The sequence below is a fragment of the Tiliqua scincoides genome, chromosome 2 (genome assembly GCF_035046505.1).
Source record: "Tiliqua scincoides isolate rTilSci1 chromosome 2, rTilSci1.hap2, whole genome shotgun sequence".
Taxonomy (NCBI): domain Eukaryota; kingdom Metazoa; phylum Chordata; class Lepidosauria; order Squamata; family Scincidae; genus Tiliqua; species Tiliqua scincoides.
In genome coordinates this window covers 270383776-270403942 of record NC_089822.1, presented here as the reverse complement: position 1 = coordinate 270403942, position 20167 = coordinate 270383776, and the positions used below count along the sequence as shown (strand labels likewise).

At 54.1% G+C, this 20167-nt stretch overlaps 1 protein-coding gene and 1 pseudogene across 1 annotated transcript in view; one reads left to right on the top strand and one right to left on the bottom strand.

Annotated features, from left to right (window-relative positions):
- Positions 1-3621: 3621 nt before the first annotated feature.
- The window catches only part of LOC136639195 (alpha-2-macroglobulin-like), a 42257-nt gene continuing 25711 nt past the window's right edge, over positions 3622-20167 (bottom strand). The window contains exons 21-37 of the mRNA XM_066613200.1: positions 19580-19706; positions 19018-19139; positions 17575-17626; positions 16045-16128; positions 14790-14966; positions 13334-13427; positions 12806-12962; positions 11119-11193; positions 9925-10090; positions 9122-9351; positions 7596-7814; positions 6182-6309; positions 5706-5796; positions 5289-5357; positions 4818-4920; positions 4608-4649; positions 3622-3647 (exon numbers count right to left, since the gene is read on the bottom strand). Coding sequence (XP_066469297.1) covers positions 3622-3647; positions 4608-4649; positions 4818-4920; positions 5289-5357; positions 5706-5796; positions 6182-6309; positions 7596-7814; positions 9122-9351; positions 9925-10090; positions 11119-11193; positions 12806-12962; positions 13334-13427; positions 14790-14966; positions 16045-16128; positions 17575-17626; positions 19018-19139; positions 19580-19706 — 1962 coding nt within the window. The remainder of the gene's footprint in view (positions 3648-4607; positions 4650-4817; positions 4921-5288; positions 5358-5705; positions 5797-6181; positions 6310-7595; positions 7815-9121; positions 9352-9924; positions 10091-11118; positions 11194-12805; positions 12963-13333; positions 13428-14789; positions 14967-16044; positions 16129-17574; positions 17627-19017; positions 19140-19579; positions 19707-20167) is intronic.
- On the top strand, positions 15009-15127 carry LOC136642360 (5S ribosomal RNA; annotated as a pseudogene).

Genomic DNA, 20167 nt, shown 5'->3' with positions numbered 1-20167 from the left:
AAAAGGTGCAAAAGAGAGCGACTAAGATGATTACGGGGCTGGGGCACCTTCCTTATGAGGAAAGGCTATGGCATTTGGGCCTCTTCGGCCTAGAAAAGAGACGCTTGAGGGGGGACATGATTGAGACATACAAAATTATGCAGGGAATGGACAGAGTGGATAGGGAGATGCTCTTTACACTCTCACATAATACCAGAACCAGGGGACATCCACTAAAATTGAGTGTTGGGCGGGTTAGGACAGACAAAAGAAAATATTTCTTTACTCAGCGTGTGGTCGGTCTGTGGAACTCCTTGCCACAGGATGTGGTGCTGGCGTCTAGCCTAGACGCCTTTAAAAGGGGATTGGACAAGTTTCTGGAGGAAAAATCCATTATGGGGTACAAGCCATGATGTGTATGCGCAACCTCCTGATTTTAGGAATGGGTTAAGTCAGAATGCCAGATGTAGGGGAGGGCACCAGGATGAGGTCTCTTGTTATCTGGTGTGCTCCCTGGGGCATTTGGTGGGCCGCTTTGAGATACAGGAAGCTGGACTAGATGGGCCTATGGCCTGGTCCAGTGGGGCTGTTCTTATGTTCTTATGTTCTTATATGCAGTCATTGTATCTGCAACATGTGTACTTTTTGTCCAAACTTCATTGACAGCTGAGTTTGAACACCTGGTGTGCAGGTGGTAGAAGGATATCTACAGTATTTTAAAAGGCTCACTGAGATGCCATCAGCACAGGGACAGTATTCGAAACTACCACAAGGTTTCCAAACTGCCTTGAGAATTGGAAGTGATGTTTTCACCTCTGCAGGTCATACTGAAGCCTGCAGAGGCAGCAGGTGGACACGCACTGCCTCTCTGGGCTTCAGAAAGCCATCTTTCTTTCTTTCTTTCTTTCTTTCTTTCTTTCTTTCTTTCTTTCTTTCTTTCTTTCTTTCTTTCTTTCTTTCTTTCTTTCTTTCGCTCAGGTCCCATTTGGAGGGCTCAAGGGGTGAACATAATGGATTAGATTATCCACGATATTCAGCATCAGCTTGGTTCTGAGAACGGACCCCCCTCGGATACCAAGGCCCCCCTGTATTTATTCCTCATATTTACTCCCCTCCCCAGAATGAATGCACTGTGATTTCAGGACTGAAGCTTCCTGTGGAGCAAACAATGTGTGTCTGTTTGATTTTAGACACAACAATCTCAGTTATGGTATTTTGATCTATTAGCTGGGGGGGGGGAGCAGGTCCGGGCTGACCTTGGGGGCTCCTAATTCAGTTGATCCCTTTTCTCTCTTTTTCAGGGACTGCCCCTGCAGGTAACCTTTTTCTCTCCTCCCCCTGCAGGTAACCTTTTTCTCTCCTCTCCCTGTTCCACCCCCTTCCACTTCCCACTTCTGGTCCCTTGTGGAGTTTTCTCTCCCTGGCCGCAGGAGGAGCTGCTGCTTTCCCTACCTCTGCTTTAAGGAAGAGAAGCAGTCCTGGGGGGGCTTCTGGCTGTCCCCACCACTTACCCTCCTGGTGCTCTTTGCACCATCTCCAAGTGTCACCCCTAAGCTGGGACAGCAGGAACCTTTGACCTTCTCTGCTTTCCCTCATCAAGGTTTTTTCTCCCTCTGCAGCTCTCATCAGTTAAACTGACTCGGCTTCATTGGGGTCCCGTCTGGGAATCATTTTTGTCTCGCTAGTGATTCATCTTTGAATATTTGAAGAGAACTATTCTCTTCTCCAGGCTGAACATACCAAGTCCTCTCAGTCTTTCCCTGTGGGGCTTGTCCTCCAGTCCTCTGATCATCCTTGCCGCCCTCCTCTGAACTTGCTCCAGTTTGGCTGCATCTCTCTTAAAGGGAGGTGCTCAGAATTGGACACAGGACTCCAGGTGAGTATACCTGGCTACTCCTCCCAGCTTGGTGTCATCTGCAGATTTGATGAGGCCCCCTTGTATCCCTTCATCCAAGTAATTGATGTTAAAGAGAACTGGGCCCAAGACAAAGCCCACTCAAGACCGTCTTCCAGGTTGCCAAGGAGCCATTGCCGGACTCCCTTTGTGTATGGCCTACACACTCATTGTCAGGGTTGGGAACTTGAGTCAGTGATTCGGACTCGAGTCGCAAAAATGTGTGATTTATCTGACTCAGTAACTCATGAGTCACATGCGTGGAAGACTGAAAAAGGCATGAGTCAGGGCCCCCCTGCCTTGGCACTCATCCATGCAATGGCGTAGCTGGAGGGGGGCAGAGCACTCAGGCTGGCAGCGAGGTGGGCAAGCGGCCCCTACCTTTGGAGCCATTCCCAGTGGGAGGAGCAAAGTGGAGCCTTCCCTTGCTCGCCTCGCTGCCACCGAGTGCCCCACTCCCTCCAGCTACACCACAGCATCCACGCCTGCTGACTCAAGTCTGCCTGTATCTAGGGGTGCTTGCAGACTGTTTTTGAAGTTTGAAAAACCTTATGGGGCCAGCATTCCAATCAGGCGCGCAGCAGGGAGTTCCAGCCATGAGGCAGGGAAGGGTTGATGCTTCCTTTCCCAGCCACGTTGGGGGGGGGAGAGGCAGGAGCAGGCTTTTTGCAGTCTCTGATAGGAAGGAAGAAACCGCTTATCACTGGAAAAAAGATGGGTGATCTCATGTTGTATTTGGCTGAGGGAGGGCAGGAAGAGGAGCCAAGGACATTCTTGCCTTATGATTGGCTGCAGAAGCCCAGGGAGGAGGAGAAAGGCAACAAGGACTGAGGTATGACAAGGGACGCCAAGGGAGGGGGAACAAAGCAACAGCAGTCAAGGCAGAAGATGGGTGGCTACATCACAAATGCAAGTGTCGGTCCAGAGGGAAGGGAAGGGATTGGGTGAAGGTGTGCCACACTCCACAGGAGAAACAACCTGATTTCAAAGAGCTGCATGATCTCGGCTTTGCTCAGCAGTCTCTATCCTTTGAGCCCTGTCTCTTCGCCCCCCCTCCCCACACCCCACCCCTCCCCTGCTGCTTTCCCCACTGTTTTGCCTGCCTGCACCCGCTCCTGTCTCTTGCACCCGGCTCAAGGAAAGGCAATGCACTGGGGGCACTGCAGGGGAAAGCAAAGAGAGGATCTGGCACCCCCAGCACCTCCTCCTTCTTCCCCCACCCACGTGCAGCCTTACAGCTCATTGATGGCAACGTGTGTTCGAAGACGCCCTCAACCAGGGCTTGCCTCGGCCATTGCTCTGTGTTGGGTTTTGGCCAGGAAAAAGCAGAGGAGATGAAACAGAAAGTGAAGGACCTGCAGTTCAGAAACAGAATCCACCTCTATCAGCTGACACTTGAGACGTGCCTGGGAAACAGAACTGATTTTATTTGACCCCAGCAAGGGGAAGGCGCAGAAAAAGCCTCTCCTGGCTGACAAATGAGACAGTGGGATGTTTCGACCTTCCCACCCACTGCCTGCCTCATCCGTTCTTCCACAGCATTCCAGCTTGTAGACTTGGGTGTAGCCACAGCAGGTGGAGATGCACCCCTCGGGCCGCATCAGATGGGGTGGTGGGACAGAGCAGAAGCAGTTTGGTTGCCTGTGTCTAAAAAAAGACACTTTCCTCTCCAGTCTCTGTTGTGTCCCTGCCGTCCTGTTCACTCGCATTGCAGGATCGAGCAGGGCCTCCCCATGGGTCTTCTTTCTTCACGCATTCCCCTGTTTGCTGCCCTCTGCAAAGGGGGGAGGAAGAGCAGAAACGCTTCCTTAAGCATTAAGCAGTCAGACAGAGGTGGCCCAAGACGTGCTGGTGTCTGAAGCTGAATGTTTAACCAGTTTTCCCCTGTGGCCTCCCCCATTTTTTGGAAACCAGAGTTCTGATGATGTGTTGCCCTTTTGTGCTGCTCCAAAATCCATCACCTGGGCTGGAGCAGTTTATCTTGCCCAGTGGCAGGACCAGGTCTTCACTGAGTTTGCCAGGGACACGCGACCCAGAGGAGCACCTGGTACTTGTGGGCAACAATGATGCTGGTCGTGGGGGTTTGAGGCGCAGGTGCATCCAGGTTGGACAGCAAATGGGTGTGTTTTTTTGAAAGATGTTAACCACTGTACTATTTCCTCCAAACCAAAACTGGTGATTTGAGCTCTGTATGGACTCTGAGCACCCTTGGGTGGGGAGTTTGGTCCCCCATCCCCTCTGAGTTTCACAGCTCCTGCTTCTGAAGAAATGAGACCCAGTACTGCAGTACATGCAGCACCCCACCCCACCCCCTCACCCCCCGAGTTCGGTCCCAGGGCCTTGTCACTGTCAGGAGCAACAGACATCACTAACATTTTCACCCAGTCAGGTGAAGCTGCCTTCCCATTTTCCGTGACTGTGGTTCCTCTTATGCCCTCCCATGCAAGTCATGATAGCAACTCAATGTCTGGTGGAAGGTCTTTCAGAGAAGGGATGAACTGGAGCCTGATGGACTCCGTTCTTTTTGCTTTGCAATGTGTGTGTCCTGTGGGATAGGAAGGCTAAGAAATGTGTGTGTGTTTTGCATCCCATGATTTCTCTCTAGGCAGAAAAATGCATTTTTACAAAGCAGATCATTCCACCATTTTTCTAGTCAAGGGGGAGAAAACAGGCTGGAGACAGGCGTGAGTGCTGGGCACAGAAAGAGAGTTGGCGCTCTCTGCTCATACCTTACCTGTACTGCAGGGGGCGCTGTACTCAGCCACTGCACTTTCATCTGGTGGAGAAAGAAGGGAAGGGTAGTCAGGGCAGTGGAGTCTGGTGTCTCCCCCCGCCTGCCCCCCTCACTGCCTGCTGCCCCCGAAATGCTCCGTGGCCTTTCTGCAGGATTTGCTTGAGCACCTTCAGTGCAAAACAGCCCTGCAGTGCTGGAGCCCCTTCTCACCTGTTTCGTAGTAGTCGTAGACTTTCACCAGGGCAGGCTTCAGGCCCTGAACTGGCACGTCCAGCTCCACCGTGAAAGAGAAGCTCTGGGTCACGTTGCTCACCTGTGGGGAAAGCAGGGCTCACGTGAGATCTGTTGAACCGGCCAATGGAGGCAGCCATGTGCCCAGCTGAGAGTTAAGTCCTCTGAAGCAAGAAGCCACTGAGCAGGGCTGGAGGGAGTTTGGTTGCTGGGAGAGATGGACACAGCCTCCCCAGGGGGTGCCCCCACTTTGCAAGGGGAGGATGGGGGCTTGGCTTCTTCCTTCCACAGAAGGTCTCAGTGGTCTCCATGAGCACCAGTAGCTTCCCCACAAAAGCGTATGGGCCTCACACACTCGGTTCCAGTTCCAGAACTTCAGGAGACCCACATCACTGCCACCAAGAAGGAGCCCTTGTCCCCCCTCCCAGCCAGTCCCCACTTCTCACTCACCTGCTCCAAATACAGCAGGACGTGGCTGAAGTTCACTTCTGTCCTCTTGACCTGATTATGCCCTTCCAGCTGGGGGGGGGGAGGCAAAAGGGAGGGAGCTTGGTTATGATGGAGCAGTGATACCCTCAGGCCCCTGTTCTGGTCATTGTTTGAAACAATGACTTTCTACAAAGTCCGGAGAAAGGAGTGGATGATGGGAGGGTCAGCATCTCTCAGCCACGCCAGCCAAGTGGAGCCTCTCTGTGCAGAGGTGGTCTATCTCTACACATGAGGGGGCAGCTGTCCCTTGCAGGTCCTGCTTGTGAAGTTCTCACACAGGCCCCTGACTGGCTGCTTTGGAGGCAGAACTGATGGACCTGAAGGGGCAGTCCTGGAAGCCTCCCTGGAGCAGGCTGTGCACACACAGGGGCTGGTTACCTTCCGCACTGACGTCTTCACTGGGACAAACCCTGAAAGCATCTTGATGTCCACGATGGCCATGTTGGAGACCGGGTGCTGGCCAGTGTAGCTGAGAGACCCCAAGAGAAAGGAATCCACGTCACCTCCCTGAACTCTGCACCAATGGCCACCCCACAACACACCAGGCTGTGAACCTGCTTTTAAGTCCTATGTGGGGCAATTTGGGAGACCCTGTTCCATAGGGAGGGGTTGTAGAGCAAGGGCAGCACCCCTGCAAAAGGTCTAAGGACACCCATCTTTCCTTCCAAGGCTCACTCTGGCTTGTGCATCAAAACCCCAGTTCAAAGCACTGCATGGATTTCCATGGGACCTGCACAAGTCCCAACCCTGGTGGGGGTGGGCCAGCTCTCCTGGCAGGAAGGCCCCCCCTTGCAGCCCCCACATTCAGGAGGTCACACAGTTCCCCACCCCACTTTGGCCTGTGATAGGATTACCTGACATTTATGGCGACGTCAAAGGTTGTGTGGGCCTTGGCTCCAGTGCAGGTCTCAGGAACCGTACGCACATCCAGCGCAAAATGAGTGTCGTCTTCGTGAGGCTGGATGTTGTATCTCAGGGTGGTCTGGAAAGGAAATGGCGTGCTGAGCTGGGCACCTCTCTCTGGGAATGGGACTGCACTAGTGGAGACCCGCCTGTGCTGCCCACAGGGTGCCATGGGGGCCGAGCAACTGGCTTGCCCACTGCAGGGCAGCTGGAATCCAGACCCTGTGGATACTGGTGGCAGGATAACCAGACGGACTCAGACAATGGCGCCACTGGGTTGTGCGAGAGGCCAGCGTGTCATCCCTATGATGGATCTCCTCCTGTGCAGTGGTTGGGCAATTCCCTGGGCAGTGGGCGTGGTGATGTGCCATTGCCCTGCCCCCACTGAACTGTTTTCGCTATAACTTTTGATAGGATAGAGATATTTCAACGTGGTTTGTGTCATTGTATTCTGCATGAACTCACACGTCGAATGACGTATAACACGATAGTATTATTCAAAAATACCAAGATTTTAAAAGTGTGGGCCAGTAGTGGTGTCACAGCCCACCCACGCATATCACCCAGAGTGCACTGCACCCCCCCATCCCCTAGTGATGCCACTGGACCCAGACAGACTCACAGTCGACTGACAGGAGCTCATTGCCTGTCCCCACTCCCACTTTCTTCCTCTGCTCCTGCTCCTCTGGGCAGGAGGTCTGGTCTAGAGGGTAGAGCCTCCATTTGCCTGAAGATTAACATCCACAAGGTCGCCAGTTCGAGGCCACCGGCACCGTGCGACCTTGAAGCAGCTGACAAGCTGCAGCTGAGCTGTTCCATCTGCTCGGAGCGTGGGAGGATGGAGGCCAGAATGTTAAACCAGATCGGAGTGTAACAGCTCGAATGTGGTGGTTCTTGAAAGAGAGAACCTTCTTTCAATTTGTAAAAATCCCTGCGTGGATTTAATAAGCCTGCCTATGTAAACCGCCTTGAATAAAGTCTTGAATAAAGACCAAGAAAGGCGGTATATAAATACTGTATATTATTATTATTATTATTATTATTATGCTGACAGACCTCTCCTGTCCTTCCTTGGCACTTGGTTCCAGAGGCACTGATGACCAAGAAGCCATGCATGCTTCGTGCAGAGGGCAAAGAGCCACCTCACAGTTCCACCAGTGATGAGTTCAAAAGTGAGACTAAAAGATGCCTCTGTGTTTGAGGAGCTGCACCCTAGAGAGAGGCTTCCTCCTCCCCCCTTTTCTAAATGCCAAGGGTCATGCCCTGTCACAGCCCTCCTTTTACCCCCCAAGATCTCCACTGGGAAGCAGGCAGAGCCCACCTCTCTGGCATCTTTCCTTTCCCAGGTGCCCTGGCCAGACTCACCTGCAGGTAGACACAGCCGGCACCTGTCACCTCTGGGCTGTAGTCACCTGGCACAGCGGGAAGAGCCTGGCACTGAAGCAGCAAGCGGTTGGTGCTGTCCACCTGGAACTGCCGCAGGACGTTGCCTCCAGACCAGAGGGACACTGTGGCCTCTGCCGTGCTCGGGCGGTAGGTGAGGCTGCTGTACAAGGCGAGGCCCTGGAGCGCCACCACGGTGTCCTGCGGCAGAGACCAGGGTGAGGAGGGGTCTTTCCCAGCACCTGCTTCTCCTCTGCTGACAGGCCTCTCCTGGTGGTGGGGAGGGAGCCAGGCGTGTTCCCTCCTAGAAGCCACATCAACACATGGCACCCTCCCCACAACCCAAGCGACCTGACGCCCATCAATGTGGTCCATGACTGACACCTGCCCTGGTTTGCAGAGAGGACTGGGCCCAGCCAGCAGCCTCTTGTGGGACAGGCCCGGGCCCTGCTGCCTTATCCTCACCAGCAGGTGTGATGACAGACACAGGAGAGCCACAGAAAAACATGTCTGCTGCCTTACATGGGGTGAGGGTGAGGGAATCTTTCAGAGGGTTCTCGCTGACCCTGAACCCCCCTTTCCACTTCTGCCCCAAGAATACATACCCCAATGGTACCCCTGGCAGTGTGATGGGATCAAATCTCTTGCCTGCCCCAACTGCTCCTGGGCACTCCACCCCAGAGGTTGTCCACCCCAGAGGTTGCCCTCCACAACCTGCTTGCTTTGCAGGTGCTACACCCCCTCCGGGGTGAGGGTGGTCTCCAGTGCAGGATAGGGGCCAAAAGCAGCTCAGCCAGAGGGAAGGGGAAAACTTTCCCCCTTACCTCTGGGAAAGGTGCCCTTTCCCCTATGGGTCTCCTCAAACTTGATCTGCACAAGTTTGAGGAGAGCATAGCGGCTTGAAGCTGCTCTGTTCTCCCTGGGAACGGGGGTTGGGATCTGGCATAACTGCCGGATTTCAGCCCCACCTCCTGCTCCCCGCCTGCCCCTGGAGCCGCCCACCCTCCCCCTACCCAGGAATGCCTCCCTCCCGCCTCCTCCCCGCTCCCCCTGCCTACCTCAGAGCCTTGCTTCGGCCCAGCTGGGCCAACACAAGGCTCGGTGCCTCTGTCAGCGTGGAGGCTTGTTCCAGCTTCTGCAGGCCGGCGTGTCTCTGTGCCGGCCTAGCCGACTCCCAAGGAGGTGCAAACGTGCCTAATTGTACATTTGCGACCCTCCTGGGCCGGTGCAAGTGACTTGCGCTGGCCCAGGCCCGAGTTGGGATTGCACCCTGAGTGCTTTGTACTTGAGCAGTGCCACCTGCCGGGAGTCACCAGACGCTGCCCCAAATTTGGCCAAGCCATGCTTTGTGTCTGTCCAGGCTTTTCCACGCAGCCTGCTTGTACTTTTCGGTAAAAAGAAAGTGGGGAGCAAGAAGGGATGCCCAGGCAACAGCCACAAGGAGCCACTCCCTGCCTTCTCCTTCCAAAACCACAACATTCCTCCTGCTGGTTCCTGAAGGACCTTACCTGAGTGGAGGCAAATCCACCTGTGGGGTTTTGCTGCTGGCTAAGCCACATGACGATGCCAGATGCAACATTCAGCTCCTCCTGGGATGGTGCTGGCTGTCTGGAGAGGAGAGCAAGGAGCATGTAGGCGGTCAACTCCACCTCTGCAGAAGGGGCCCGAGGCCGGTAGAGGGGCCGGTGGGTCGCCTCCTCTTGCTTCTTGGACCGCAGCCAGTGGATGGAGCCGTCCTCTGCGGAGACAGAAGACGGGGTCAGCGTTTGGACCCAGGGACCAGGCTTCAAGAGGCTCTTTCTCAAGCTCACATCGCGACAACAACAGAGACCACTTTCTGCCTTCACTATGTTTGTCTGCATTCTTCCCCGCGATCAACCATCCACTTTAACATACATAGTGCAAGAGAGGCTCAAGGCCATATTATTACTAACAAATAGAATAATTGAATGTTCGAGTTGGAATGGGCCCTACAGACCATTTAGTCCAACCCCCTGCTCAGTGCAGGCAGGCATGGAATGGGACTGGGCTCTCATCCTCCCATGACCATTTTGAAGCTCTCCGCACTATTCACAAGCACCATTTTGAAGGTCTCCGCTGCATTCCGAGGGTCTCTGGGGCTGGCAGTTTCGCTATCCCTCCCCCAACCCCACTGCTCCCATAGGATCAATGACTCCCCATCTGCAGATTCGGAATCCGCTGGGCTTTCCAGGAACCCAACCCCTACTTGAAAGGAGAACTGACTGTACCTGGGCAGGTACAGCACCAAGAGCCAAAGGGGTGGAAGCGGCTGAATCTCCGCCCACCTCACCTTGTTTCACAGCTTCTGCCAACAGGGTGCGCAGGAGCTCTTCTCGCTTGTCCTCCTTCCCTGCCAGGGAAAAGGCATATGCCAGCAAGGCCCGGCTGTAAACATCGGTGTCTTTGGCCTGTGCCGCCGTTTCCAAGCAGAACAAACCATTGCGGACCACTGAGTTCTGGGGAGAGAAGAAAGCAGAGGCTCAGGAAAGGTCCGGGTGGCAGTTCTGGAAAAGCTGGCCAGGCCATGGTGGCCGGCATGGATGGTGTCTTCATGCACCCCTGACATGAGGCCAGGTGGACACCTCCAGCCCTTCCATGAGGTCACCTGGTGCAGGCTGCATCAGAGGCAGGTGGAAAGGGGCTCGAGGTTTGAGGGGGCAATGGACTTGGGGTGCCTTTCGCCCCATGTCTGCCACTGCTGCGGATGCCAGCCACAATGACCTGCTTCTTGCTTGCTCAACTGAGAAGCAGATCAACTCATTTCATTCAAATTGCAAAAGAGCAGAGGATCGTAGGAGAATTTCTGATGGCTTCTCTCTCTGACAAACCGACACAGGCTGGCCCCCATCCTGCAGATCTGGCATTCACGGGTCCAGTTATCTGCCGTTCTCTTGGGGATCCTGTGCCCATTACCTTCGTTGAGCTTTACTGACCCTGCCGCCAAGCAAGCATGTCTTCCTTTTACTGAACGCTAAAACAGGAGCGTGAAAGGCAGGCAGGCAGCCTGCACTCCAGGGAGACACGCAGCAAGCAGAACACTTCCTGCTTCCGGTTAACGTCTCTCTGTTCTGCACGCAGGCTGCCTGCCTGCCTGCCTTTCACCTTCCCCACCAGGGCAGAAATCCACTTGCCAACGGATGCACCACGGATTCTGGCACAAGGCCGTGCCGATATATAGTTGCTTTAGCTCCAGAGCAGCCAAAATCACCCAGTAGCGGAACACGATTGACAACTTTGTGAGACAAGGAAACCAGAAGGACATTCCGCTTTGCTTCCTTAGGGAAGACGCACCCTAATTAATTTGCAAAATGTTTTAGCTGATGGGAACTGAATCTGGGCTGGCAGCTGCTCTGCTGATGTCCCCCCACCGCACCCCAGGTGGTCTGTTTTTTGTCCAGCTCCTTGAGCAATATTCCCAGGCCTGCCCCCCAGCTCCCCCTGAATGCTGCCATGGTGGACAGGGAGGGCAGAGAAGGGAACTTACAGAGAGGGGCAGATTGTCCTCCAGCAAAGCAATGGTGATGTAGGCGGAGAGAGTGAGCTCGTCATCAATTCCACCCTGCGGGAGAAACAAAATCAGAGGCAATGAGTGCATCACAGGCCAGGGAGGTTTTTTGCTGTTCCCTGGAGCTCCAGGAAAGGTTCTGCGTTTTCCATCAACCTCATCTTTTCAGGGCTTGCTTTTTCCTGGGTAACAGGAGCTCCCACCCACATTGGTCTACTTCAGCGATCAGCATGTAGATGGACCTCCCTGCCTGACCTTTGGGCAAATGGCTCTTGGAGCACCATGGAAATGCAGATGCCTCCCCACTGCTGGGGCCCACCATGTGTGGGGAGCAGCCAAAATGCCTTGGGCTGCGCTCATGGCACTGAGCGAAGCAGAGACCTCAAGGACCTTCTGCTGGGGAAGGGATTGTGACGACAGACGGATGGGAATCTCTTTCTTCACCAGAGCATGAATTGACCAGGTCAATATGAGGATAGTTGAAGCCCCCCATGATTACAACCCTGTCTGTCCTCATCACCTCCCTGATCTGCTTCATTTCAAGGTCTCCTTCAGGTTTCTGGTCTGGAGGACGATAGCACGCCCCCACTATTGCATCGCTCCTCAAGCCTGTTCATTTAACCCACAGAGATTCTACGGTGGAGTCGGACCCTCCTTGAGTCTCTACTTTGCTGGATTCTATCCCTTCCTTAATGTAAACGGCCACCCCACCTCCAACACGCCCTTGCCTGTCCCTCCTGTAGAGTTTATAGCCCGGGATTGCGGTATCCCACTGATTCTCCGCATTCCACCAGGTTTCCATTATGCCCACTATGTCAATGTTTTCCCTAGTCACCAGACATTCCAGTTCTCCCATCTTTGCTCAGAGACTTCGGGCATTTGCATAAAAGTTGCGAAATTGCATATTCGCTCCTTTGTCCCTGCATCCTCTCACTGTGCAAAACTGTCTATCACATCCTATCACGCTACCATTCCCAATTTCCTCTCCTACTCTGCCTTTGTCTTGTTGTTCTCTAACCTCCCCATCCTCGTCCCATAGGGATGAGGAGTCCCAAACCAGATGCCCCTCGGCTCCTGTCAGCCTTCCCCCAGGGATCAGTTTAAAAGCTGCTCTGCCACCTTTTTAATGTTATGCGCCAGCAGTCTGCTTCCATTCTGGTTCAAGTGAAGCCCGTCTCTCTTATACAGCCCCCACTTGTCCCAAAACCTTCCCCAGTGCCTAATGAATCTAAACCCCTCCACTCTACACCACTGTCTCATCCATGCATTGAGACCCCTGATCTCCGCCTGCCTAGCTGGCCCTGCGCGTGGAACAGGTAGCACTTCTGAGAACGCTACCTTTGGGGTCCTCCATAAGAAGGACACCACTGAGCAATACTGCTGTGGCTGATTGAGACGCTTGTCTGTGGAGACAATTTCTTTCTCTTTTTCTTCCTTTCTTCCTTTTCATGCATAGCTCACCCCATCCTGAAGTCTCAGAGCAGACAGGAAAAGCAACAGTCCACAAAACAGGGTCTGATCATTATGCCCTGACATTTCCAAGCTACACCAGAGCCCCAACCAACACTTCCAGAAAGCTCTCCATGCTCATTCTTCTCTTTCTGGTGATTTGGCTGCGGTGATCTTTGGCCTCCCTCCCTCTGCCCTGCCTTTCTTCCCTCCCTACCTTCATGGCATTGTGCAGGAGAGTTCCAGTGCCTTGGAAACAGCCATTCTCCTTCTGCCTGCTGGCCAGCGCAGTCCGGGCCTCTGTGATGTGGTTCTCGGACACAAAGATGTAGCGTGCTATCCCTTGAAAGGTCTTGAGCACAAAAGCCGTCAGCCTGCAAGACCCACATTAGAACATCACCCCTGTCTCACCAGCTCTTCTGCTTCCTAAGCCAGAGCCCCTTAAATCAAGACAGGGAGTGGTCACTGCCATAGAAGGAGAAGCTCTCTGCATCTGAAAGAAACATGCACTGCACGACTGGGTCCCTCAGGGGGTGGTGGGCAAAATTTGCACCCCCCAACCTAGAGCTTTTCTTCTCCCACAGGAATAAAAGACTTTCACTTCCATGGAAGGTCATCCCTGGGTCTACTTGGGGATGGGGGCCAATCTGGCCTCTTATTACTAGTGATGACCCCAGGCAGCCTCTGCAAGGAATGCAAGCCCAGATCTCAGCCCCAGAACACTGGCTAGCCTTGGCCATCTCACCAGCTATTCCCTGGCTCACTCCTCCCCAGTCGGTCTTCTCCAAAGGCGCTGTAGGAGCCGTCAGCATGCTTGTAGTTCAGTTGCCGCTGGTACCCTGAAAAGAGAGGGGGCTGCATGGCTGTGTCATTTTTGACACGTCACTCCCTCCCCATCCCTTAGATGTCATCCTAGCATGTCTAGGTAGGGTGAAAAAGAAGCTGTGGTATGATGTGTCCTCAGTCCATCAGTAAATGCAGAATCACCTGCACGAACTCCTTCTGCATTTGGAAAGGGTCGCCAGCCAACTCCAAGTAAAGCCCATTAACTTCAATGGGACTAGCAGTAGAGAGGTATGTATAATAAAGTGTGTGTTTAATAAGGCGGCCCAAGTGAAACCCAAGCCGCAGGCTGGTGTCTTCATTGGGGGAGGGTGAGAGGGGAAATAAAATGCCAGATGCAAGATGCAGATGCCTTGTGGTCTTCTGTGCTCCCTGGAGCATCTGGCGGGCCGCTGTGAGATACAGGAAGCTGGACTAGATGGGTCCTGGGTTTGATCCAGCAGGGCTCTTCTTCTGTGCTTCTTCTGGCCCAGGTCTTTGCATTGTCATGAGAGATGCAGAACTGCTTCTTATGTTCCCCTTTCTTGTAGCATTTAATCGGGGACTCCCCACACACGATCCTGGCATCTCCACTGCTCGCCAGCTGCTGACGTGAGCAGGCAGGTGTCCCATGTGTTGTGTTGCTTTAGATGTTGCGGAGAAGGGAGCACCAAGGGACACAGAGTGATGGCAGGCACGTCTAGCACGGAAATAGCCCTCTGCCCCACAAGGAGACAAGCAGCCACACCTGTTCACCTGGGCTGCCCCTCTTTTGTTGTGTTCCCACAGATATCACTCAATTAACAAATGACTTCAGGTGATCAGTCATTCGGCTTTTTGTTAGCGATTCCTTTTCTCATCTTGCCCTTTGTCCAAGGTGCTCAGGATGGAAGGTATACTGGTCACCTCCCTGTATCCTCACAAGAGCCCTATGAGGTAGGATCAGGTGGAGGAAGGACATCTCACTGAGACTGCCTGGCAAACTTCCTGGCTGAGTGGAGGTTCAAAGCTGGGTCTCTCCAGCTGCGGTCAGCCCCCCCCCTCATTTCAATCCGCCTCAAAAGCCACACCTTTTCTTGAGGAAAATAAACAACCAGCTCTTCAATTGGCAGGCGCTCCCTGCTGGAAGGTAAGGTGTGTTCCCTGCGTTCATTTTCCACACCAACACAGGCTCCAGAAATGAGAAAGTGTGCCCTGATTGGGCAGCCCCAGTGATTATGATGTCGTTCCCCCCCCCAACCAGCCCAGGAATTTGTGGCCTCATCTGCTGATGGTGCCAACCCAAGCATGCAGCCCCCTCACCAGGTGGGGGGGGGCGCTGGGGGGCTCTGTCCTTCCACCCCAAAGCAAACCAAGCATGGTTTCTCAAGCCTACTCACCTGTCGTTAAGTACCCAATGGCCCTGGACCGGACCTCCTCGCTCAGCTGCCCGGTCTTATTCAGGTAGTTGAGGATGTAGATGTTGGGGGCAAGGAGGGCCATGTTCTGCTCCCCACAGCCATAGGGCAGCTGGAGGAGCTGGTGCAAGTTCTTTATGGCTGAGCCCAGGAGGTCACCTAGGAAGGGGGAGGAAGAAGAGGGCAGGGCAGAAAAATGCGGGTATCAGCATTGTTACCCTGCACATGCCTGATCTCATCTGATCTTGGAAGCTAAGCAGGGTCAGGCCTGGTTAGTACTTGGATGGGAGACTGCCTGGGAATACTGGGTGCTGTAGGCTTATACCATAGTCTTTCGAGACTGAAGGTTGCCAACCATTTGGGGTGCATGGCTGCGACATGAGTTGACACCCAGGAAAAGAGCAGGGCGTCATCAGAATATTGGTGACTGCTGGCTCCACATCTCCAGCCGATCCCCTCCAGAGGTTTCCGGTAGATGTTTGATAACACGGGGACAAGATAGAGCCCTGGGATAGGCCACAAACCCCACAAAATCCAGGGGGCTGCCCCCATGCCACCATCTGGCCAGAAAGGAGCAGGGCCACTGCAACAGGGGGCCCCTCAAGCCTTGCCCAGTTAACCACCCAGAAGGGCACCCTGGGTCAAAAATCACTGGGGGCATGTGGGGGGGAGGGGGGAGGCTCATTCTTTGCCTATTTTCTTACTGAAAATCATCCTGCTCAAGTGGGGATTTGCTCCTGATCAGCGATTTCCTGAACTTGACACTTCACAAGCAAGTTGCCACTGGGTGGGGGGGAGTGTTTAAAGATGAAAATACCTCATGAGTCTCTCGCTCCCAGTTCAGCTGGGATTCCCCTGCATGGAGCTATTTTTGAGAAGAAAGAGCCAAGACCGTTGGAAGCACAGACCTGCTCAGGTGGTTGGACTCTTCCTTCCCTCAAATTCTTTCTTAAGCCCCCCTTGTCTGTGAGACGTTTTGCAGCATCTCTGAGTGTTCGTGCCCCCATCACAAAGCTGAAATGCATGCGGCTGACACAGTTGCTCATTCCTCCCCCCCCATTTGTCCCTCTCATTCACTCTTCCACTGAGGTTTCCCCAGTGAATAGCTAGCCTGCAAGTCCCTTGGGCAGGGATTTGTCCTCGAATGCTTTGCAAAACACCACGTACGTGGATGGTGTCACCATCATCAAGACATGCTTGAGAAGCAGCAGCCACAGAGGCAGGCCGCATTCCTTACCCAGGACACAGAAGGAAGCCCTGGCGGACCCCTCTACGACGTTTCCTGGCAGCTTTAAAGACACCGGTGCCGACTGTGCTTGTTCTGCAAACACAACAGAAAGAGTTGGATGGGGTCCCTTTCTTCCCCACCTCCTGTGTGCTCCCTTCTCTCCACAGCAGGTGCATCTGTGTGCCTCACACTCCTTCCACCTTTTCTGCCTTTCTCAGTGCCCTGCAGGAACGGCTGGTCCAAAGCAGTTGTGTAGCTGGGGGGGGGGGGGGGGTCCACTGGGATGCTGTGACCCCAGGCGGCACTCTGTGGATGGCATCGATGCCACCCCTGCCGCAGCAATCCAGTCACCACGCTCCTGCCCTCACTCATGGCTGAGCCACTGGAGTGAGGCTGCCCGCCTTTTCCACTTTGGAAGAAGCGGCCAGCCTCGCTCCGAGCGGGGCACAACTGTGCTGGGAATGACTGCAGGAAACCTGCCCCCTCCCCGCCATTCTTGGCATGGCTGCTTGCAAGGAGGCAGGATGGTCTCACCCTGAGCATTCTGGAAGCAATTGGGGCGGTGTTATCATGTCACCGCAATTGCTTCCAGGTCGGAGGTGGTGGTGCAGAGGAGGTGGCAGAACTACTGCAATGCAGCATGCCAGTCTGCTAAGCCGCTGGTCCAAAGTTGGCATTCTGCTTCCCTGGCAGACATTGCTGCCCCCCCCCCAATAAGTCCCTGCAGGGATCCAGGCAAATGCTACGACAGGGAGGGCCATTTGCAGCCTCATAGGAAGCCCACCGAGATCTCACGAAGACTCCAGGCAGTTCTGAAACACTGTAATGATCTTTTAAATGCACAAAAGGATAAGGCGGAGAGGAACCAGCTGGCTCTGTTTGCCTTCCATGGGAGCAGAATGCTGGAGCTGCAGAACTCAGGGCCAAATGGCAGAAGCCAGGAGGGGTCCCACACGCCCTACTCCAGGCAGGAGCTGAGTCCAGGCCGGCTCCTGTACGCATGCCCAGCTTGGGTCAGGGGAGGTGGAGAGCTCCAGCACGGCCCAGGCATGACCCTGGACCCCCTCATTTGTTTCATTTTTATTTAGAAGATTTTCAGACTGCTTTTTCAGGAGCTCAAATATAACAATAAATATGGCTAAATACATAAAACATAAATGCAGTAAAGTTACAATAATTAAAAATGATACAGAAGCAGATAAAACCATCTTAAAGACAGCGATAAAACCATAAAAATAGCATAGACACCCTCTACAAGGCTGCTGAGTTCTGCAACTGTTCCCAGGGCAACTGTGTGTAGGAATGAGCTGTTGTCCTCTTCTCTCTTTCTCTGGAGCCAGCAGGGAAAGTTGGACAGCCAATTCATTACCACAGACAGTCGCCCTCGAAACAGAACTTGGACAAGTCTCCCGGAAGCTGGAAGTGACACCACAAGAGAAGACCGCAGAGGTCAGCGTGAACAGCTTCAGCACTGAAACTCTCTGCCCAAGAGGGAAAGCGAATGGAGCGAAAGGACGAAGGGCGCCAACAGGCACTTACCTTTTGCGCAGAGCAGGGAATTGAAGACGGCCTCCTTCTCCACCCCTTCAGGCTTCACAAAGAGAGACGGCAGAGGTGAGAACCGGTGCCAGAAACACAGTGTTCTACACTCACATGCAGCAGCATCTCCTGCTGGAGTCTGACTTCCTTAATCCGCCCAGCTCACAGCTGCCTGCACGGACTGGCAGCAGCTCCTCTCCAGGGTCTCAGGCCCGCGGGACGTCCCAGCCTCACCTGGAGAAGCTGCCAGGGACTGAACTGGCTGGGCCCTTCTGCCTGCAAGAGGGGGCTCTTCCCGGACCCCCGATTCCCCCCTTGATATGGTGAGATAGGCGGTGACAGAAATGACAAGGCCTGATCCTGTCAGGGGAACTCCAGCATTCCCTCCTTTTCCTGCTCTCCTTCTCTGCATCCACCCCATATCATGATCTCTGGGTCATTTTTCCATATAATAGTTTTATCTAAGGTTTGTTCTAGTCAATTTTGGAAGCCTCTCCTCCAAATATCAAATGTAGACAGCCCCCCCCCACCTTTAAGGCTACCTTTAAGTGCCCCCCTTTTAAGGCTATGAGTGAGTAACCTACAGTTTGAAAACCAGCTGTTGAATGATGTACTGTTCCTTCTTGGCAGGTCCTAATCAATGCATTCCCTTAATTGGTTCTAATTGCTAATTCACCTGGAAGAGGTCCTCCTGGCCAAGAGGAGCCCCATGAAGTTGCAACTGATCAGACTTAAAGGAGGCATTGATCAGTGGGCCGAAAGCACTGCCCAGATGCAAATGAGGTTTACTTTCATCAGAGGCTGAGGAGAGAAACTGGGAGGGCACCAGGATGCAGGTCTCTTGTTATCTGGTGTGCTCCCTGGGCATTTGGTGGGCTGCTATGAGATATGGGAAGCTGGACTAGACGGGCCTATGGCCTGAGGCAGCTGGGCTGTTCTCATGTTCTTATGAGACCAACAGCTAAAAGCAACATCTATATCACCGAAGCACAAAAAGAAGTCAACCATGAAAGAGTGGGTAGCTCTGTCACCTGGGCAGATTTCCAGGCATGCACTGCCATAAAGCCCCACAGAACACTAGAAATCCCCCCCCAGTCCAGTTCTAGGGACCTAGCAGGCCCTACTGCCTCCAGGTTTGAAGGGGCCCTCCCTTGGGCAGACTCTTTTCTCTGTGAGGGTTCGAATTCCTCCCTGTGCCCCCTTCCCGTTGCCCTGCTCTGTTCCAGTCCTCTGCTCTTGGCTGCTCACCCTTTGTGGGCCAGAAGGGAGAGCAAGCAAGGGCAGGAGTCCCCCTGCCACGGCCTGGTTTCAGCAGACGCACAGCCAGGCTGACCTCTGGTGCGCAACACAGGCCTTTGTGGCTATTGGTGGTCCTGTTCTCCGGCCCAAAGGTGTGTGTGCCACTCCTCTCTCCCCTCCCCAAAGAGCGGGCACCTCACTCACCTCCACCAGGAGAGATTTGATCACCGTGTCCTTCTGCCCCTGTTGGGGGGTCTCCACGATTTCGTTCCCACAGAGCGCAGGCGACTGCAGAGCCTCAGCACTGGCCGTGAAGTTCACTTCCCCTGGAGAGGAAACAGCCCCCTTTTCACACGCAGAGAAGACGTGTCCTGCTGAGTCCGCCCCCTTCTCTGCAGGCTCACCTGGAACTTTTCTGTCCTTTTGGACTGGACACTTTTGCCTCTGTTCTCACCAGCAACTGGATTTGCTGAAGGGCCACAGCGAGTGGGAGCAGCACCGAGGGGCAGCTGAATATTCTTGCACCCGCGCATCCCAATCCTACAAGCCTAACTAAATGCCCCTGGGCAGCAGCAGCAGCGAAGGCCGCATCCCGTGCTTGCTGGAGGTCTCCTTGGATGCCAGGACGCAGGTTGCGCCTGTTGTCTTGTGTGTTCCCTGAAGCCTCTGGTGGGCCACTGTGAGATACAGGAGGCTGGACTAGATGGGCCTTTGGCCTGATCCAGCAGGGCTCTGCTTATGTTCTTACCTGAGTGTGGCTGCTTACCCAGAGATTTGGGGGTCACTCGCCAGGACACCGTCTGCCTCCCATTTTCACACAGACAGTAGGACTCCTCTACTTCCCCCACGGGGGAGGCCTCGAAGTCAGGAGAGGGAGCCAGGGACAGGTGGACCTGTCCACGAAGACAAGGCTGTCACTGGAGGGGCCTTGTAGAGCAGGGCTGCTCTGGTGGGGAGGGGGACTCAGGCAAGCACAGGAAGGAGCGGTCAAGGGAGGCAGTGGGCACCCTGGGAAGAGGCAAGGGGCCCACAGAAGGAGAGGGGCCTGCGAACGGAAGGGATCCCATTGTGCTTTCCAGCAAGACACGTCAAGGTCCCTTAAGCAGCATAAACTTTTCTCTTGTTTTGTGCAACTGATGCTGGGTTTGCTTGTTGTGACGTGAGACAAGAAGCTGTCAAGGGCACCAACCGACCCCCTCCCCATTCCCTCTGACCCTGGACCTCTTATTCAGGTTTTCCTCAGTAGGGCAGTACGATGTCTGCTGACACTGAGATACAGGAAGCTGGACTAGATGGGCCTATGGCCTGATCCAGTGGGGCTGTTCTTATGTTCTCCTTCCTGAAGCTTGGGGAG